The sequence below is a fragment of the Giraffa tippelskirchi genome, chromosome 10 (assembly GCF_054371585.1).
Source record: "Giraffa tippelskirchi isolate mGirTip1 chromosome 10, T2T-mGirTip1v1.2.pri, whole genome shotgun sequence".
Lineage (NCBI taxonomy): Eukaryota > Metazoa > Chordata > Mammalia > Artiodactyla > Giraffidae > Giraffa > Giraffa tippelskirchi.
In genome coordinates, this window is record NC_137284.1 from 53,674,891 (window position 1) to 53,697,146 (window position 22,256).

Genomic DNA, 22,256 nt, shown 5'->3' on the forward strand with positions numbered 1-22,256 from the left:
GCAATGAGGTTCTTAAACTCATTTCAAGGAAACTACAGTAAGCACCAGCTATTAGCTCAATGAAAAAAAAATACATCATCAATGCACCGTTCATTTAATAGCTCATTTCAACTAGATAACTTGGTCTTGCACGAAAACTGCTATCAAAGGAATTCCACACAGTAGAATTTGGGCATGAAACTCACACTATCCTTATTGGAATAAAAAATTCGAATACAAATGACAGACCTACCTTCTGATTTTCAGCAATCAGCTTTCATCTTTAGACTCACGCCACGTATTAACTAAGATTTACAATATTACTTCATATTCTCAGGTTGAATATTAGGAATTTACATAGCAGACTAAGGCAGGAGTGACTGGTGAATTGAAGCAAATTCTTGATGACAGAAAACAGAGATTTCAGGATTTTGCATGGTCTGATAGTCTTCTCTATCCTTTATTTACTAGAGGTCCACAGTCCAAGGTCATTTGTTAAAAATCATGTTGTGCAGGTTGACTTATTTATAAAAATTTAAGAAGTTTCAGCAGAATACATACCCAAACACAGTGATTTATTGACTACTATTCCCTAAAATTTGTTTTCTAGGTGTGCTCAAACAAGTGCAAGACCTTGACCAAAATGCTGGTTGGATCTAAATCATCCAGGTCTCTGTTTACTAAGACATGCCTAGACAGGTAAAATTCAGTTTAGGAGTTTATAGATTAGCAAGCATTTCTAAAGAAGTGAATCTACTCAGTGGAATAAACTGTACTGCATACAATTTTACCTATTAACACCTGCATAAATATAGCCAGAAAATCCAGGGAATATGCAGAAATTTCAATTCCCTTTGCTAATAAGAACCAAGGACTTCTTAACAAGTAGTCCTTAGGAAATGTCTCCATCGTGGTCCTGGTCCTGGTCTCAAAAGAACTCTTCACTCCTTTCTACTAGATGTTTCCTTTTCAAAAAAATTTATGACTACTGGAATGCTTACATTATACCAAGAACTGGCCCAGCAGGTGAGGTTAAAGTATTTGCAAAACAGACGCAATCCTAGCTCTGAAGATACAGTATGTTATGCAGTCCAGCTGAAAGACAGCAAGGGGTCTACCTGTGGTGCAACCAAGATACACCCGAAGATATCACTACTGGAGTCACTCTTCCAAAGAGCAGAGGTTAGGCTGTCAGTTTGAAATTCCTCCTGCGCAATGGACACCCAGAGATGGCTTTCAGTCCATTCTAGTTCACTCATACCTTCCTATTATACATGGCTATTAGGCATTATGTCTTTAGTTGCTTAAGCTCCATTCATCCAAGTATTTGAGTTAATTGCGTATTTGCTTCTATTGTAGCTCTGCTCATGTTAAGTAAATCCTTTCTGCTGCAGAAATGCATAAGACTAACTTGTTCTGGCTATAAACGAACGCCCACTTAGTGGGGACAGGTGGTTTTATGCATCTTTCTGAACTCAGGTGATAACATTGCACGCGGCCAATTCCATACAAGGTCGTTTCCCCGTTCTTCCCACCCAGGCTCTTCCAGGGGCTCAGGGTCCACTTCCACTCTTGCCTGCTGTGTGGGGCGAGTACATCTGAGGGTACCAGCAGCCAAGGTAGGGAGAAGCAGGCAGCCCTCCGTGGCTGCACCAGCACTCGCTTCCCTGACCCTCACCCCGCAGTCCGGGTTTGGCCTCGACACTCCGATTCGGCCAGGCAGTCTCTCAGCCCATGGACACCCGCGAACTGCGGGGCCCGCGGCTCTTCTCTGGCTCCAGAACCTTCCATAGGTCGCCTATGCAATCCAGGTTCCCTGAGCGGCTGCGACGCCCCGAAGACGAAGAACATCTAGAGCCTCTTCGGGCGTCGGGCCTACGAGGCCCAGTGGGCGAACCTACCTGCCCAGCCCCGCCCCCGCCCTGCCGGAAACGACCGCCCTCTTTCCGGCCCCCCTTCCGGGCCGCATCCCCCCCAGCTTCCGGCGGGCGGGTGTGCGCGCGCCGCCTAACGACCTTCTGGGCCGACGGTCGGCAGGCGGCGGCGGCGTGCGAATGGAGGCCTCGGCCCCGGGCCGGGCGCGGCGGGGCTGGCGGCGGGCCCGGGCCGCGGGCTCCCCGCTCTCCCGGGCCGCGGTGGTCCTGGTGGTCTCCGCGCTGGTGCTCTGGGCGCCCCCGTCAGGTGAGGCGGCGGCGGGCGGCTCGGGGCCGCAGCTCCCGGAGATTTTTGTGTGTCACACGTGCGCCCTCTGATGGGAAAGCCTGTATCACAGGTCCCGCCTATGTATTTAATAAGATGTAAGTGCTCAGAACCAGGGACTTGTCACATTTATGTCTAGACGGGCGAGGTTATCCACTGCTCAAGGCTTGAGGTCAGATCGACTGTTAATAACCCCCTAATCAGCCCATGGGTCCTTTGCCAGCTTTCCACGATGTTCTGGGCTCTGGATTTAAGTATATTTCAAAATCGGCAGACATCCTGCGGCTTTGTCACTTCCCGTGGACCTGGAGCTCCATCTGTTGGTTTTAGCTATAAAGTACAAAGACTGGGATTTTAAAATTTTGGTATTTTGCTGTCGCCATTTGTTTCCTGCTTTGTATACAGAAATCCGAGATACTTCTTCACGTTTTCAAAATACAGTTAAGATATTGAAGGGAGAGCTTAATTAAACGGTCGTCATTTAACCAGAAAGGTTTTGGCTGCGTTATTTTGCGTTCGAGTTTTAGACTTTTTAGAAATATTTAATAAAGTGTCTACTAGAATTGAATCATAGAAAGGATAAAAGAGGTGTGTTTAGATAAAAGTTGTGGAGATAAGGGGCGATGAGTAAAGAATCCCACCAAGAATTTGATTAAGAAAGGGCTGCATACATAGGCAGGGATAGGAGGAGAATGGAAAGAAATGGAGCGAGTAGATGTTACAAAATATGCCAAAGTCTTGACATAAGGTGTCCAAAGGTCATTGCGGTATAAGTAGACAATAGCCAATAGCCTTTAGTTACTTCTGTAGAAGAAGGATGCTTCCTGACCATGGCCCATGATCTTATATTAATGCTAGATAAGACTGTATGTGTTTGTGTGTCTTTTGATCCAAGAACAAGATCAGGCTTGAGGGTATAAGACATAGAATAAGAAGGCTGTATCTTAATATCTTAAGGTATGAATAATGAAGGCAACATTTATGTAGCATTTTATAGTTTGTACAATAGTCCATTTAGTTTCTACAATAAATCTAGAATTTAATCTCATTTTACAGATGAGAAAACTGAAGCTCCTGGAGTTTTAAGTGACTTTCCAAATGCTCGTTAGTGGAAATTGGGATTTAAATGCAAGTCATCTGATTTTGAATACCATACTCTTCTTTGTGCTATACCCTCTCTCTGTTAACAACAAAGAGGACTTAGGTCGAAGTTACATTGCATTTTTTTCTGTTCTCCCACTTGTTCTGTGCACACACCTGTGCCCATCACGTTTGCTTGTTCAAGGATAACTGAACAATATCATAATATATCATATTTAACAGCTATTTAATATTTGCTATATGCAAGGTACAGCGCCTGGTGCAGATTATTTTTTTTTCTTAAGTCTTTTATTTACTTGCTGTTTTTTGCAGAATCAAAGCATGACTTACAAAGACTTTCCTAGTATCACCCAGCTTCCTCTTCTGCTTCCTATTCCTGTCTTCTCCAGGTTTAACAAACTTACTTTTTATTCTGGTTTCATTGAAATATAATTGATGTACAGCGTTGTTACTTTTAAGGTATACAACATAATGAGAAAACTTTGGATTTATTCTCTCAATGGTTCATATATAACTCAGCAGTGTTAATTACGTTAATCATATATTTATCATAATTTATATTATTGTATGGCATATTACATCCCAAGCACTTATAATTGGAAATTTGTACCTTTTGACTGCCACCTACTGAATGGGAGAAGATATTTGTAAAGAATATATATGATAAGGGATTAATATCCAGAATATACAAGCAACGTGTACAATGCAACATCAAAAAATGAACAGCCTGATTAGAAAAAGGGCAGAGGGTCTAACAGGCATTTTCCAAGAAGATATACAGATGGCCAGTACGCATGTGAAAAGATGCTCAACATCACTAATCATGAGGGAAATGCAACTCAGAAACAGAATGAGATATCACATCACATCTGTCAGAATGGCTGTGATCAGAAAGGCAATAAATAAGTGTTTGAGAGGATGTGGATAGGGAAATCCTGTGCATTCTTGGTAGGAGTGTAAATTTGATGTAGCCACCATGGAAAACAGTATGGAGGGTCCTCAGAAAATTAAAAGTAGAACTACCATATGACCCAACAATACCCCTTCTGGGTGTTTATCTGAAAGAAACAAAAACACTAATTAGAAAAAGTATATGAACCCCTATGTTCATTGCAGCACTACTTAAACAATAGTCAAGATATGGGAACAACATAAGTGCCCATCAACAGATGAATGGATGATGAAGATATATGTACATACAGTAAATTCTTACTCAGCCATAAAAAAAATAATGAAATCCTGCCATTTGTGAGCAACATGGATTTTGACCTAGACAGTATTATGCTAAGTGAAATAAGTCTGACAGAGAAAGACTAACAGTGCATGATTTCACTTCTATGTGGAACCTAAAAAAAAAACCAACAAATGAACAGACATCAAAACATAAACAGTTGCAGACAGAGAACAAACAGGTGTTTGCCAGACAGGAGGAAAGAAATAGTTGAGGTAGGTTAAGTGGTATGAAATTCTAGTTGCAAAATAAATGAGTCACAGGTTTGAAATACACAGCATGAGGAGTATAGGCAATAGTATGTAATGTCTTTGTATGGTGATTTATCATAACTAGGCTTACCATGGTGATCATTTTTAAATCTATACAAACATAAAATCACTATGTGTGTAACAGGAACTAGCATAGTGTTGTGGGTTAATTATATTTCAAAAACAAACTCATGGAAAAAGAGATCACATTTGTGGTTACCAAAGGAAAGGGAGTGGGAAGAATTGGATGAAGGCAGCCAAAAGATACCAATTCTTGATAAGTTGACACAAACATTGATCCTACTGTTGAGTTTATAATGAAATAAGGAAAATTATATCTATGCATGAAGAACTGTGATACAATGTAGAGTGAGTGTTGCAGATGATGTACTAAAGAGATAAGAGTGAGGAAGGCAACCAGAAGGTTTGAGGGAGGAAGGACTATGATGTACGTCTTGAAGGGTGGGGATTTGGATTTTTAAAAAAGAGTATTCTAAGTCAATGTAGAATAAGTTGGAGCTGAGATTAAGTAGGGGAAGTGGTGGGTATATTAATTTCATTGGAGCTGGAACAGGTACCAGATGTCAGATTTGATTTATGGCTTCCCTTAAACAAACATCAAATATAATAAGACAGTGTACTATCTGAATGTTTTGAAATTTCTGGTGAACCAGACTGTTGATTATTTCTGTCTTTTTTTTTTTGATAGTTGGATATTTGGATCGATTACCAAGAAGTGCTCACTTGACCCAAGATTCAGTGAAAATAGTGGGATCACCATATATTCCAGGTATTAATAGATTATCAATAATTGTAAGAAAGTAAATGGCATTTGTTTTAAATTTTGTCAGTCTTTTGCAAAAAACTAATGTTCCCTATATTGTTGTCTCCTATGGCCCTTTTCCTTCTGTGGAAATAGATTAAAGTTGTTTCCACAGAGTTAGATTCATATAGTCCAATTCTGTTTGCAGTAACTGCTTAAATGTACAAAAATATTTCTAAAAGTTATCTAATTAAAGTTGACTACAGTGTTTTTGCTTGTATAATAAACATATTAGGTGTATGCAGTTCTTATGCTAAAATTTTTAAAAAATGAGATCTGTATGTCATAAAGATTTTGGATTAATAAGATTTTGCAGTAGTAACATGAGGTGTAGCATCTATAACTTTTTTTGTATTTTTTTAATTGAGGTAAATCCACATGCTTTAAACTTCCTTATTTAAAGTATCCAATCGAGTAGTTTTTCGTATATTGACCAGATTGTGAAATCATCAGCACTATGTAATTTCACAACATTTTCATCACCATAAAAAAAAACCCACCATACCCATTAAGTAGTCACACTCCAGCCCCTGGAAACTGCTAATCTACTTTCTGTCTCCCTGAATTTGCCCATTCTGGACATTCCATTTAAGTGCAGTCACTCTGTGTGATATTTTGTGCCTGGCTTCTTTCACTTAGAATGGTGTTTTCAAGGTTCATTTATATTATATAATGTGTCAGTATTTCACTTATGGCTGAATAATATTCCATTGAATCAATATACTACAATTGTGTATCCATCAACTGATGGATATTTAGAAAGTTTCCACTTTTTGACTGTTTTGAATAATGCCATTATGAACATTTCTGGACAAGTTTCTATGTGAACATATGTTTTCAATTCTCTTGGGTATGTACCTTGGAGTAAAATTGCTGGGACATATGGTAACTCTGTGTTTAACATTTTGAGGAACTTCCAAACTATTTTTCAGGATTGTACTTTGACACCAGAATTTGTGAGGATTCAAATTTTCCAGCATCCACATTAACATTGATTATTGTCAAAATTTTAAAATTGTAGCCATAAAGTGAAGAAAGGAGGGAAAACCACTAGTCCATTCAGGTATGACCTAGATCAAATCCCTTATGAGTATATAGTAGAAGTGACAAATAGATTTAAGGGACTAGATCTGATAGACAGAGTGCTTGATGAACTATGGACAGAGGTTCATGACACTGTACAGCAGGCAGGGATCAAGACAATCCCCATGGAAAGAAATGCAAAAAAGCAAAATGGCTGGCTGAGGAGGCCTTACAGATAGCTGGGAAGAGAAGAGAAGCGAAAAGCAAAGGAGAAACGGAAAGATATTCCCATCTGAATGCAGAGTTCCAAAGAATAGCAAGGAGAGATAAGAAAGCCCTCCGCAGCAATCAATGCAAAGAAATAGAGGAAAACAACAGATTGGGAAAGACTAGAGATCTCTTCAAGAAAATTAGAGATACCAAAGGAACATTTCATGCAAAGATAGGCTCAATAAAGGACAGAAATGGTATGGACCTAACAGAAGCAGAAGATATTAAGAAGAGGTGGCAAGGATACACAGAACTATACAAAAGAGATCCTCACGACCCAGATAATCACAATGGTGTGATCACTCACCTAGAGCCAGACATCATGGAATGTGAAGTCAAGTGGGCCTTAGAAAGCATCACTACGAACAAAGCTAGTGGAGGTGATGGAATTCCAGTTGAGCCATTTGAAATCTTGAAAGATGATGCTGTGAAAGTGCTGCACTCGATATGCCAGCAAATTTGGAAAACTCAGCAGTGGCCACACAGGACTGGAAAAGGTCAGTTTTTGTTCCAATCCCAAAGAAAGGCAATGCCAAAGAATGCTCAAACTACCGCACAATAGCACTCATCTCACATGCTAGTAAAGTAATGCTCAAAATTCTCCAAGCCAGGCTTCAGCAGTACGTGAACTATGAACTTCCAGATGTTCAAGCTGGTTTTAGAAAAGGCAGAGGAACCAGAGATCAAATTGCCAACATCTGCTGGATCATCGAAAAAGCAAGAGACTTCCAGAAAAACATCTATTTTTGCTTTATTGACTATGCCAAAGCCTTTGACTGTGTGGAGCACAATAAACTGTGGAAAATTCTGAAAGAGATGGGAATACCAGACCATCTGACCTGTCTCTTGAGAAACCTGTATGCAGGTCAGGAAGCAACAGTTAGAACTGGACATGGAACAACAGACTGGTTCCAAGTAGGAAAAGGAGTACGTCAAGGCTGTATATTGTCACCCTGCTTATTTAACTTATTTGCAGAGTAAATCATGAGAAACGCTGGGCTGGAAGAAACACAAGCTGGAATCAAGATTGCCGGGAGAAATATCAATAACCTCAGATATGCAGATGACACCACCCTTATGGCAGAAAGTGAAGAAGAACTAAAGAGCCTCTTGATGAAGGTGAAAGAGGAGATTGAACAAGTTGGCTTAAAGCTCAACATTCAGAAAACTAAGATCATGGCATCTGGTCCCATCACTTCATGGGAAATAGATGGGGAAACAGTGGAAACAGTGTCAGACTTTATTTTTTGGGGCTCCAGAATCACTGCAGATGGTGATTGCAGCCATGAAATTAAAAGATGCTTACTCCTTGGAAGGAAGGTTATGGCCAACCTACATAGCATATTTAAAAGCAGAGACATGACTTTGCCAACAAAGGTCCGTCTAGTGAAGGCTGTGGTTTTTCCATTGGTCATGTATGGATGTGAGAGTTGGACGGTGAAGAAAGCTGAGTGCCGCAGAATTGATGGTTTTGAACTGTGGTGTTGGAGAAAACTCTTGAGAGTCCCTTGGACTGCAAGGAGATCCAATCAATCCATCCTAAAGGAGATCAATCCTGGGTGTTCATTGGAAGGACTGATGTTGAAGCTGAAACTCCAATACTTTGGGCACCTCATGCGAAGAGTTGACTCTTTGGAAAAGACCCTAATGCTGGGTAGGATTGGGGGCAGGAGGAGAAGGGGGCAACAGAGGATGAGATGGTTGGATGGCATCACTGACTCGATGGACATGGGTCTGGGTAGACTCCGGGAGTTGGTGATGGACAGAGAGGCCTGGCGTGCAGCAATTCATGGGGTCACAAAGAGTCGGACATGACTGAGCGACTGAACTGAAGTGAATTGAACTGCTGCTGCTGCTGCTAAGTCACTTCAGTCGTGTCCGACTCTGTGCGACCCCATAGACGGCAGCCCACCAGGCTCCCCCGTCCCTGGGATTCTCCAGGCAAGGGTACTGGAGTGGGTTGCCATTTCCTTTTCCAGTCCGTGCAAGTGAAAAGTGAAAGTGAAGTCGCTCAGTCGTGTCCGACTCTTAAAGACCTCCTGGACTGCAGCCCACCAGGCTCCTCCATCCATGGGATTTTCCAGGCAAGAGTACTGGAGTGGGTTACCATTGCCTCATCCTAGTATGTGTGAAATGGGTTCTCATTGTGGTTTTTATTTGCATTTCCATATTTGACTAATAATGTGGAACCTCTCTTCATGTGATTTGTGACCACTTGGATAGTTTCTTTACGGAAATGCCTTTTCAAGTCCTTTGCCCATTTGGTTGTGTATTATGTTATTGAGATGGAAGAGTTTTTTTTTAAATATCTTCTGGATACTAGAGCATTATCAAATATTTTCTTCTGTTCTGTGGATTGTGTTTTTACTTTTTAATAGTACTTTTTAAAGTACACATTTTAAACCTTGATAAAATCTGATTTCTACTTTTTCTTTGGTACTAGTGCTTCTGGATTCATGTATCCGAAATAATTGCTTAATCAACAGCCATAAAGTGTTATTCCTCCATTTCCTTAAAAGGATTTTACAATTTTAGTGCTTATATTTAGCTCTTTGATCCATTTTGAATTGATTTTTGCATATGGTATGCAGAAGAAGTCAAATTTCATTCTTTTGCATGTGGATATTCATTTGTTCCAACACCATTTGTTTAAGAAACTTTTCCTTCTCTATTGAATGTCTTGGTGCCCTTGTTGAAGAACAGTTTGCCATAGATGTATGTTTTCTTCTGTACTCTAAATTTTTTTCTTTTGATTTTACATCTGTCTTTTTACCAGTACCACACATACTGTCTTAATTTCTGTTGCTTTGTGGTAAGTTTTGAAATTATCAAGTGTAAGTACTGCAGGTTGCCTCTTTATCAAGATTGATTTGGGTACTTCAGGTCCCTTGAAATTCCATGTTATTCTAGAATCAGCTTTATCAAGTTTTGGGGAAAAAACCCATTGGGATTTTAATAGGGATTTCATTGAAACTGTAGATCAATTTTGGGAGTATTATCACCTTAACACTATAGTTTTCTAATTCATGAACATGGAATATCTGTGTTCATGGAATTCTCCAGGCCAGAATACTGGAGTGGGTAGCCTTTCCCTTCTCCAGGAGTCTTCCCAACCCAGGGGTCGAACCCAGGTCTCCCACATTTCAAGTGAATTCTTTACCAGCTGAGCCACAAGGGAAGCCCTAGGTATTCTTTACTTTCCCTCAATGATGTTTTACTGTTTTCAGTGTATGTCTTGTACTACTTTTGTTAAATTTATCACTGAATATTTTATTCCTTTTTTGATGCTGCTGTAAATAGAATGTTTTTTTCTCAATTTAGTGTTTTGATTGCTCAATGCTGTTGTATAGAATTGTATATAATTGAGATTTGAAAATTGATATGATATTCTTCATCTTGTTGAATCATTTATTAGCTCTCTTTTTAACATGAGGCAGGGGGAGTTTTTTTTTTAATTTTATGCCTATAATGTCATGTGATCTGCAAATCGAGGTAGTTTTATTTCTTCCTTTACAATCTGAATGCCTTTTTTTTTCCTTGCCAGTTGTTTTAGGTAGAACCTCCAGTTCAGTATTGCTGTTAACAAATAACCTTTTGTTCCTGAACTTGGAGGGCTGGGAAAGGTTTTAGTTTTAACTGTTAAGTACTATGTTAGCAGTACATCTTTGTAGATGCCCTTGATCAGATTAAGAAAGTTCCCTTCTGTTCCAAGAGAACTGTCCCTAGAGGCTCAGCTAGTAGAGAACCCACCACTGGTTCAGTCTCTGTGTTGAGAAGATCCCCAGAAGGAAATGGCAACCTTCTCCAGTATTCTTGCCTGGAAAATTCCATAGACAGGAGCCTGGCAGGCTACAATCCATGGGGTGGCAAAGAGTCAGACATTACTGAGTGCCCATGAATGCATTCAGGTTGTTGAGTGCTTTTATTGTGAAAGGGTGTTGGATTCAGTCAGATGCTTTATTCAGTCAGATGTTGATTTCAGTCATAGTCCATATACTATGATAATCGTGTGGTTTTCGTCCATTCTAATGATATAATGAGGTATTGCATTGATTGATTTTTGTAGTTTGAACTAGCCTTGCATTTCTGGAATAAATCTGAGTTGATTATGATGTATAACTCTTTTTCATATTGCTGGGTTTGGTATTTTGAGGATTATTATATACATATTTTTCAGGATAAGTGGTCTGTAGCTTTCTCTGTCTGATTTTGGTTTTAGAGCAATAATATCTTCATAAAATGAGTCGGGTTGTGTTTTGGGTGTGTTCCTTCCTCTTCTTTTTTTTTTTTGAAATTTGTGAAGTATTGTTCATTTTACTTTACTTGTTTGGCAGTATTCACAAGTGGATTCAACTGATGCTGGACTTTTCCTTGCAGGAAGTTTTAGGTCTATTCAGACTTGCTGTTTTATTATGGTTTCTGATGAAATGTAAGCTACTTTTATTGAGGGTCACATGTATGTAGTGAGTTGCTTCTCTCTTGCTGGTTTCAAGATTCTTTATTTTTGGATTTTCACAGTTGATTATGATGTGTCTAAGGTGTGGATCTCTTTAATTTATGCTAGTTTGAGTTTATTGAGTTTCTTTGATGTGTAGATTGTTTTTCATCAGTTTGGGAAAGTGCTATTATTTCTGCCCTTTTCTCTGCACTATTTCATGGGACTTTTGTGTGTGTGTGTGTGTGTGTGTGTGTGTGTTTGTGTGTGTATACATATGTATATTGGAGAAGGAAATGGCAACCCACTCCAGTATTCTTGCCTGGAGAATCCCATGGACAAAGGAGGTGGGCTACAGTCAATGGGGTCGCAAAGAGTCGGACACAACTGAGCGACTAACACACACATATGTATATACACTAACATGTTTGATGGTTTCCCAAAGGTCTCTGAAAACTGTTTGTTTTTTTTTTAATTTATTATTCTGTCTCTCAGATTTTCTATTTCTCACACTGATATATCATAAAGTTTGCTGACATTTTTCTCCCATCTGCTCAGATCTGCTGTTTATTCTTTATTGTCAATTTTCAGCTGCTATTGTACATTTTAATCCAGAATTTATCTTTTTAAGATAATTTCTATCCTATTATTGATATTTTCTATTTGGAGAGACATCATTTTCATACCTTTTTAAAGCCATGATGTTCTTCAATCATATTTAAAGTAATTGATTTAAAGTCTTTGTCCAGTAACTCCAAACTTTGACTTTCCTGAGAGACAGTTTCTATTGGTTACTTTTTTTCCCCTGCCTATGACTATGCTTCCTTAGTTTATTGCATGACTCATATTTTTAGTTGAAAACTGGATTTTTGTAGGTAATGTTATGTAGTACTCTGGAAATCCGATTCTTCCTCCTTACTAGGTATTTTTGTAGCTGCTGTTTGTTGGACAGACATACTCAGAGATACTGCAGGTTTGGTTACAGGTCATCACAATAAAGTGACTATCACAATAAAGAAAGCACATGAATTTTTTTGGTTTACCAGTGCACATAAAAGTTATATTTACACGGTACTGTAGTATGTTAAGTGTATGATAGCATTTGGTTAAAAGCCAGTATATGTACCTTAAATAAAAAATACTTTATCCTTCTCCTGGGCATATATCTGGAGAAAATCATAATTTGAAAAGATGTATGCTCCTCAGTGTTGCATGTATTTTTTGCTGTTAAATAGTGGCACTATTTACAATAGGCAGGACATGAAAGCGGCTTAAATGTGCATCAAAAGAGAAATGGATAAAAAAAATGTGGTACATATATACAACGGAATATTACTCAGCCATAAAAGAAAAAATAATGCTGTTTGCAGCAACTTGGATGGACCTACTGGTTGTCATAAAGTAAGTTAAGTAAGTAAAGTAAATCAGACACAGAAATACAAGTATCATGTGATATTGCTTATATGTGGAACCAAAAGAAGGGTACAGATGAACTTACAAAATAGAAACAGAGTCACAGATGTAGAAAACAAACTTATGGTTACCAGGGGAGAAGGGCGGGAGGTATAAATTGGGAGACTGGGATTGACATATAGACATGACTATAAAAATTCCACAGACAGAGGACCCTGGCAGGCCACAGTCCATGGGGTTGCAATGATTTGGACATGGCTGAGTGTGCACACACAAACACACATACACATATAAAGTAGATAACTAGTAAGAGCCTGTGCTGTGTTGTGCTCAGTCGCGTCTGACTCTGTGCGATCCTGTGGACTGTCGCCCGCTCGGCTTCTCTGTCCATGGGATTCTCCAGGCAAGAATGCTGGAGTGGGTTTCCATGCCCTCCTCCAGGGGATCTTCCTGACCCAGGGATTGAACCCAGGTCTCCTGCACTGCAGGCAGATTCTTTCCCACTGAGCCACCAAAGTGAAGTGAAGTGGCTCAGACGTGTCTAACTCTTTGTGACCCCATGGACTGTAGCCTATCAGGCTCCTCCATCCATGGGATTTTCCAGGCAAGAATACTGGAGTGGGCTGCCATTTCCTTCTCCAGGGGATCTTCTCAACCAAGGGATCAAACCTAGGTCTCCCACATTACAGGCAGATGCTTTACCATATGAGCTACCAGGGAAGCCAAAAGTGAAAGTTGCTCAGTCCTGTCTGACTCTTTGCAACCCCATGGACTATACAGTCCAGGGAATTCTCCAGGCCAGAATACTGGAGTGGGTAGCTTTTTCCCTTCTCCAGGGGATCTTCTGAACTCAGGAATCGAACCAGGGTCTCCTGCATTGCAGGCGGATTCTTTACAAACTGAGCCACCAGGGAAGCCCCAAATAAGAGCCTGCTTCTACTCAATCCTCTGTAATGGCCTATATGGGAAAAGAATTTTTTTTTTTTTAGGGAAAAGAATTTTGAAGAGTGGTTATATGTATAAATGATTCACTTTGCTTTACACCTGTAACTAATACAACACTGTAAATCAATTATACTACAATAAAATCTTTTTTAAAATTGAAGAAAACACTTTATTGCTAAAAAATGCTAGCCTTCATTTGAAACTCAGAGTTGCTATAAACCATTGAAAATAAAAAATGTAAAATCTGTTAGGTACAGTAAAGCAGAGTATAATAGAACGAGGTATTCCTGTAGCATTTGTTTAGTGACTTTTCTGAACTCACTTTAAATTCTGTATTCTTTGCCATTTGTGGTCACTGAAGTCTTTGCTTCATTAGATAGTTCAACAGAGATTTCACTAAACACCTGAACCAGTTAGTCTCCTAGTATTTTCTGAGAATCTTTGCATGCTTGTTGTGGTATACCTTAAACATTTAGCCAGACAGTTGACAACTCTGTTGTATCCTCCACTTTCTGCTTTGCAGAGACTTAGTTTCAGTCAGAGGTGAGAACTTTCAGGCCTCTCATTCTTACTGAGCACTCTCAGTCTTGCCCACGGGCCCTACTTTATGCATGCTTGTGGCCTTCTTTTTTCCTAGGAATGTGTTCAAACTTCTCAAAGCTCCCATAGACATGTCATACCCAGATTTTCCTTGTAAGGTTTTTGGTTAGAATGATGTTTACCTCAGATGTTCCCACTGCTTCAGGCATTTACAAAGTTAAGTAGCCTCTAGTTGTTTTTAAACAGATTCTTTGGGGGGAAAAGGCTTTTTACCGTGGGTGTGCTCTAAATTAGGTCATGTAAAGATACCTTTATGAATGGTGCCTTCTAGGGACAGAAGATAGGAAGGTCAAATAATGACAGTTCTCTGGGAAGGGGGCAGTGGAGGCCGTCTGCCCCATCTCTCTTTCTGGTGGCCGCCAGGCTGCTGGTTCTCCTGGAAACAGGGCAACTTAAAATGCTACAAGGTCACTGTTTTTACCTGGTGTATTACTTTGCTAGGGCTATTGTAAAAAACTACCAGATTGGGTGAGTTAAACAATAGAAATGTTTTGTCTTACAATTTTGAAGGATTGAAGTCCAGTCACTCAGGCTTGGATGAACCTTCTGAGGGCAGCAGGGAAAATAACTGTTCACTCGGCTTGGAGATGGACATCTCTCTGTGTCTCTTCACATAGTTTTCCTCTTTGTTTGTCTGTGTGTCCAAATTTCCATCTTTTATAAGGATAGTAGTCCTACTGGATTTGGGCCTATCTGGATGACCTCATTTTAACTTGATTACTTCTAAAAAACCCTATCTCCAAATAAGTTCACTTTCTGGGGAACTGGGGATTAGAACTTAAACGTATGACTTTAGGGAGAAGCATAATTCAGCCCATCACCCTGAGTTCAGTTGGTTTTTTTTTGAATACATTTTTCCTAGGTTGCTGCAAGTCTTTGATTAATTTCTAGAGTTCTGAAAATGTTGATTCTAACAGTATGTGCCACATTGTTATTTTTCGTATTATGTTTATGAAGGGGATGATTTTGGAGTTCCTTACTCTGCCATTTTCACTGATATTACAACTTTTATCACAGCTTTTGTTTTAAAGCTATAGTTTTTAAACCTGAGTTATAAAACAGTCATATGTGACTACCTTCCCTTTTTATTACTTTCTTTTATCAGATATGCTTAAATGTATCCTTAAAATGAATTAATATTTCAGTTAAGAAAAAACAATTGAGTCTCAGTGTGGTGGGCTAAATTACGCTTCTCTGTAAAGTCATATGTTTAAGTCCTAATCCCCAGTTTCCTAGAAAATGAACTTATTTGGAGACAAAATTTTTATAGAAGTAATCAGGTTAAAATGAAGTCATCAGGGTAAGCCCGAATCCAACACAAATAGTGTCCTTACAAAAGGGCCAGTAACTTGTGCTGAGGAGTGACACTTTAATACTAGAAGCATTTATTAAAAGTAGAAAAGAGACATTTAAACTGAGGTAAGTAGAAAATAAGAGGAAAAATTGAGACTGGAGAAGAAGTGGAATGGAACTAAAAGCTGCCTTGTATCATAAGAGAATAACTCATGTATAAAAATATTATAAATAAATTAAGATATGGTGAAACTTAAATATCATAGCTTAATATTCTGAATAATTTTATATAATAAACTTGTAATGAATAACTATCAAAATGTAAGCTTCTAAAACAGACTTGATTAAAGTACTTAGTAAACTAATAATTAAATTTTCCTGATTGGTAATAAAAAGTTTGTTTTGCTATTTCTTTCCTTGCCAAAAGTAAGTACCAGACTATACAGTTTCCAGGGACAAAAACACTTTACGTATTCTTTCAGGGAACATTAATAGGAAAAAATCAGTCTAATTCCTTTTATGTGTCTATTATAATCTTAGATGCCTAACTTAATGCTAAATAATAACAATAATGCTAAATACTAAATCACAAATTTTGTATAAATTGGAAAAAGACAAAGGATAATATAAGAAAATTATGCACATTACGTTTATGAATATAGGTGTAAGTGTCCCAGGAAAACATACTACCAAGAATAGAGGGGAACCTTCTTAATCTAAGCAAGGGTAGCTATCTAAAAGCCTCATTCAATAAACACAATGCTGTATGGTAAACATTTAGAGATAGTCTCTGTACAAAGTCAAGAAGAATTGTAATTCTCATAAACAATTTTTATCTTACTGGACCACAGAAATTTTAGTATATGGTTGATCAGTGAAGTATTGCTATGAAATTACTGAGGAGTTGCTAGAAGCTTTTCTAAAATCTTCCTTATGAGTAAGTTCAAAATAACTGAATCTTTACTGTGTTCCTTTTGTATCTCCTAGACAATACTATTTTTGCTTGTTTAATGAACAGTATTGTTTAAATTTTAAAGCAAATTGAGAAAATGCTTAGTAATTAAAGTCAATCAAAGCACGTATTTGTCAATTTTTTAATCATATTACAATTCTAAAATTCAGTATGTTGTGTTACATCACTGTGGATAATGTATCATTCCTATAAACAAATTTATTATGTCAGTTTCTTTCAGATTTGGTATCTTGGCAAAATAAGTTAAGTTGTGATATAGAATTATCTTAATACTTTGTAATTAAAATAATTTTCTGAGAGTACAACAATTATACATGAACTCTGAATAGAAAGGCCAATAATTTATGCTTAGATTAAGATATACCCATACGCACAAATAAAATAAGTGTATATTTTTGAAAGCTAGTTACTGGAATGCAGTTAAATTTAATTCTTACCAAGCAATAGCAATAATGCAAAAACTTATAAACACAAGTTGCCAAGACTACAAAAATGTAAGCCATTATAGAACATGAATGAACATAAAATATTATTGGGACACTTTAATATTGTATTTTCAGTGAAAGTATATGTTATGCTCCATCAAAAGAGTCCACATGTGTTATGTGTAACCCAGCGGCTGCGGAATTCTGAACTGATAGACCCATCATTCGAGTGGCATGGGCCTAAAGGAAAAATCATTTCAGGTAGGACTCTGTTTCAGTTGTCATAATTAAAAATGATATGTATGAAATGTACTCAGAACAAAAACAATATTTTTATCTCATATACATTTACCTAGTAGCTCACTTCTTTTTCTTGTGATTTGTTCTTGGAGTTAGAATCTAAAAATGTAGATGATGTGACCATTTTTCAAAGATCTTAATTTGATATAGAGACATAATGAATGATTAAACTGGAGAATTCTCTAAGCATTCATATTTCAAAAAATGTTCCTTTTATTATAAACTTCATAAAATCATTTTGGTAACCTATTATAAAGAAACAAATATGATTCTTGCTTTTGTTAAAAATACAGATGAGTACTTTGAGCTCTAGATTTAAAACTCTGGTCTTGTTTGCTTTATATAGCCCCAAATAGGGACAACTTGAGACTTTATTAGTAGTTATGATTTTATATTTCTTATCTTATATTTCATTCTGACCAAAATCCTGACCAAACAATATGGATTATGTTTGAATTTAAATTAACTTGATTCTAAAATAGCTCAAGGTTTAAAGAGCTACTCCACTCTCTAGGTTAGGTGGTGTGTCTTCAAAGTGAATTATTCAGCTCTTAGCTAGTGACTACTTGGTGGATGCCATTGTGCTAATAAGCTTTGTGGGAGATGCAAAGAGCAGACTTAATCTCTGCCTGACTGTAGTACTAGAATATAGGAAGGAATCTGCCTAGGTAACAGAAGTTCTGAGAAGTTGAGCAGTTGATATAAGTCAGTGAAATATGCCAAGTGTAAAGGCATCCAATACTGAAAATATAATCAGATTTTATTTTTATTGCTCTCTGAAAGCACATAATATAATGAAAAGATATATATTATATATATTTTACATTTGATATTAAAACTCTGTGAGTTCAAAAGAGAGGCATTTAACTTACTGATTTGTAGTTTGTTACCCCTTTGACTTGGAAATTGAGATGTGGAAGTTGTTCTTCTCTAAGAAGCCAGGAGAGGTCTTGCAGTTTGTATTGCAATGTATAGAATGTAAGTGAACTTGTAATCCTTTAACTGGAAGTGATATTTTATTTTACTCACTTTCATAATGGAAAACAGATGTCAAAAATGTAACTGTTTCCAGGTAAGGATAAAATCATATTGATGCAATGGTTTTATATTTATAAAAACTATTCTCAGAAAATTCTGGAATTCTGACAGCATAATTACAGTTTGTTTTTCAGTGCAGTGTCATATCATAGTTTGCTGTGCACTGGCTTTAAAGCTCAGCCCTATCACTGTTATTGTTGAAAGACCTAGAAAATGTTTGCTTTTGTTAAAGCCTGAAAAATATAGCTTTGGGGGCTACAGGTTAAACTACACTGTATTTGTTATATTTTTATGGATATTCCAAAGATTGTTCTCCTCCAGTTAACCCAAAGAAACTCGTAATGTAATTATGTATTTGAGCATTCCTTTGGAGAGAAATACCCAGACTGTTTAGATGGTTGTAAAGTGTAGGGACCAAGTCTCACATTTGGTCAGCTCTCTTTCTCTTTCCCTCCCCTGCCTACTCCCACACCTCCCCTGGTCTGGTCTCTGTCTCTCTTCCAAAATTTTTGGTTTAGAAAAGTAATACATTAATTACAAGGAGATCTGTATCTCTTACTTCAGTCCTAATACTATTCTGATGAATTAACTCTTTTTTGTTGTGTGGACTTTCCCACTTTGCTAAATGTTCACACAAACCTATGGAAGCACGTATACACATGTATGTTGAGCTCTACTCTGTAATTGCATCCTTATTATGTTTTTTAAAAATGAAATTGTGGATTATATCTTATTCTAATATTTTTATTATGAAGCATCTGATATATGCAAATCTGGATAAGATATATATATATATGTGTGTATAAATTATGAAGCATAATAAAACCAACATCTTACAATAGAAGCCAAGATATACCATTCTAAAGACTGTTGAACCTTCTAATGTTAAAAAATCCTATTCTTCTGTCCCAAACCCCTGTCAGGTAAATGCTATCCTACACTTTTTTTTTTTTATCCTAAACTTTTACAATATTATTCCTTAACTTTTTTATCTGCATTTACTACATGTATGAATACACACACAAATACATATATCTATTGCATGTGTATTCATATATATAGTGAATGTGTGCATACATGCATATATGGATATATTCTGCAAATGTATTTTTATTTTAGTGTTTTTATTTTCAGTTTTATAAAAATAATCAACAGGTGTACTTTCATCATGTAGCAGATACTGTTCTAAGCAATTTACATATACTGTTCAGTTCAGTTCAGTCGCTCAGTCGTGTCCGACTCTTTGCGACCCCATGAATTGCAGCATGCCAGGCCTCCCTGTCCATCACCAACTCCCGGAGTCTACCCAAACCCATGTCCCTCGAGTCAGTGATGCCATCCAACCATCTCATCCTCTGTCATCCCCTTCTCCTGCCGCCCCAATCCTACCCAGCATTAGGGTCTTTTCCAATGAGTCAACCCTTCGCATGAGATGGCCAAAGTATTGGAGTTTCAGCTTCAACATCAGTCCTTCCAATGAATACCGAGGACTGATCTCTTTTAGGATGGATTGTCTGGCTCTAGGTGAGTGATCACATCATCGTGATTATCTGGGTCGTGAAGATCTTTTTTGTATAGCTCTTCTGTGTATTCTTGCCAACTCTTCTTAATATCTTCTGCTTCTGTTAGGTCCATACCATTTCTGTCCTTTATCGAGCCTATCTTTGCATTTCAAAGGAACATTTCATGTTCCTTTGGTATCTCTAATTTTCTTGAAGAGATCTCTAGTCTTTCCCAATCTGTTGTTTTCCTCTATTTCTTTGCACTGATCGCTGAGGAAGGCTTTCTTCTCTCTCCTTGCTATTCTTTGGAACTCTACTTTCAGATGGGAATATCTTTCCTTTTCCCCTTTGCTTTTCATTTCTCTTCTCTTCCTAGCTATCTGTAAGGCCTCCTCAGACAGCCATTTTGCTTTTTTGCATATACTTTTTTACATACACTAGTCAATTAAATTTCACAGTAGCTCTTTGCAGTCAGTACAGCCATTTTCACCCTTTTATATGTGGAAAATGAAGGCATTGAGAGAGCAAGGTACTTTTCTTGAAGGCATGTGCTTTTGAAGTCTGGCTTTAGAGTTCACAGATAGTAATCTAACGAAGGTAGGACTAGGATTTTCCCCTCTCACCATTTTGTGACTTTTTGTAGTTTGTATCTTTCAAGGAATTTTGTCCATCTTAGATTTTTTTCAACTTGTTGAATTAATGTGCATCGTTTGTGACATTTTCTTGTTATCTTTTTATATATTCAGGATCTCTATGATATGCCCTTATTCACTCCAAACATTGATGTTGTCTCTTCTCCTTCATTTTGGTCTTTCTGGCTGCAGGTATACAGTTTCATCAATCATTTCAAGGGACCAGCTTTTGACTTAATTTTTCTCTGGTACTTTTCTGTTTTCAGTTTCATTGATTTCTGATTAATCTTAAATTGGCTTATCTTTTTCTTTTGATGGTTGTAGAATTCTGGACTGGCAATTTTTTTTCCAGCATTCCAAAGATGGCATCCTGTATTCTTTTTGCTTTCATGGTTTCTTATGAAAAGGCTGCTATAAACTTGTTCTTGTCTCTCTGTAGGCACTGTGCCATTTTTTTTCTGATTAATTTCAAGATTTTTCTCTTTTCCCTTCACTTCAGTGATTTAAACACTAAATGCATTTTGTTGTTGTTGTTATTTGTATTATTCTGCTTTGTGTTCTGTAAGCTTCTTAAATCTGTTTTTTGGTTTGTCATTAATTTTTAAATTCTCAGTCACGTTATTTTCCAGTGTTTCTTCTGCTCATTCCTGTTCCTCTGCTCTTTCTGAGGTTTCTATCACCCTTATGAACACTGTTTGAAATTGTTCTGTAACTCTTGGATTCATTCTTCTTGGAGGTGTTTTTCTCTTTGTGATTCTGGCTAGGTAAATTTCTTTTGACCTAACTTCAAGTCATTGATTCTTTTCTTAGCCATGTCAAGCCTCTTTATGAGCCCATTGAAGGAAAACTTCATCTGTGTTACTTTTTTTTTTAATAGTTTTTGTTTGTTTTGGTTTTAGTTCCAATGTTTCCATTCGATTATTTCACAGAGTTTCAATCTCTACTGAAATCACCTATCTGATCTTGCATGCTTTCTATATTTTCCATTAAATTATTTAATGCATCTTTCATAGTTATTTTAAGTAAGCTGTCTGATACTTCTGACATCTGTGTCATAGCTTTGTGTTTTGGAAATGTGTCATTTCTTACCTAACTGTATGCTTCTTAATTTTTGTTTAAGTTTGACATTTTGAATAAGATAGTAAACATTAAGGTAAGTATTTTTATATTTGAGATGAACACTTTTAAAAATAGTATTAAACCTTACTATTAGGAGTTTTTATTACTCAAGAATTGTCTGACTTTGATATTTGTTATTGCCATGGTTACTAAAATTTTTTTTTATCTCCAGTATCTCATCTTTCGCTTTGATTTCTCTTTTTTTGATTTCCTCTTTCTTATAACTCTCTTAGCTTGATTTCACTGTGTTGCTAGGCTCTTATTAGTGATGGGCAGTTGGGATAGAGGGGATCTCTAGGGTTCTGATTAAGCCTTAGACTGGTGTGGCATCCCTGATCTTGTGGGTATGGCCTTCAGAAGTGCTTCATCCTATCCTCCATCCAGCTTTAGTGTTGGCCTGGTACTTGTTGCTGACTCTGCCTCAAGGATGATTTTTTTTCCTTCCTGTTTCCTTCCCTAGTGGTAACACGTTTCCTCAGTGCTCTTGATAATGATTTTTGTTTCTTCTCCCATTGTAGGTTAAGACATTGCTCCTTACCTGGAGGCAGGGGAAATGGGTGTGGGTAGAGTTTTGACAGGGCTGCTGGACCCCCTCCAGCCAGCACCCTGTGAGACTCTTGCTCAGGGTTCCCTTCATATTCCTTTTGAACACCCAGAGGGTTTCATGAAGTAAAAGCCTGTAAGAGGGTGCAGCTTCCTCTACT

At 37.6% G+C, this 22,256-nt stretch overlaps 2 protein-coding genes across 5 annotated transcripts in view; one reads left to right on the forward strand and one right to left on the reverse strand.

The window, feature by feature from the left end:
• Positions 1-1,903, reverse strand: part of SPMIP7 (sperm microtubule inner protein 7) — a 54,176-nt gene extending 52,273 nt beyond the window's left edge. Inside the window, exon 1 of the mRNA XM_081537452.1 lies at positions 1,658-1,903. Coding sequence (XP_081393578.1) covers positions 1,658-1,830 — 173 coding nt within the window. The 5' untranslated portion in view covers positions 1,831-1,903. The remainder of the gene's footprint in view (positions 1-1,657) is intronic.
• Positions 1,904-1,984: 81 nt separating this feature from the next.
• ZPBP (zona pellucida binding protein) overlaps positions 1,985-22,256 on the forward strand; it is a 130,392-nt gene continuing 110,120 nt past the window's right edge. For 2 of the 4 annotated variants that reach the window (XR_014067782.1, XM_081537454.1), the window contains exons 1-3: positions 1,985-2,276; positions 5,471-5,551; positions 17,097-17,222. Coding sequence is in view for 2 of the 4 variants with exons in the window: in XM_081537454.1 (XP_081393580.1) it covers positions 2,231-2,276; positions 5,471-5,551; positions 17,097-17,222 (253 nt within the window). In the remaining 2 variants the exon portion in view is untranslated. The remainder of the gene's footprint in view (positions 2,277-5,470; positions 5,552-17,096; positions 17,223-22,256) is intronic. The other 2 variants (XR_014067781.1, XM_081537453.1) reach the window with 1 other exon arrangement.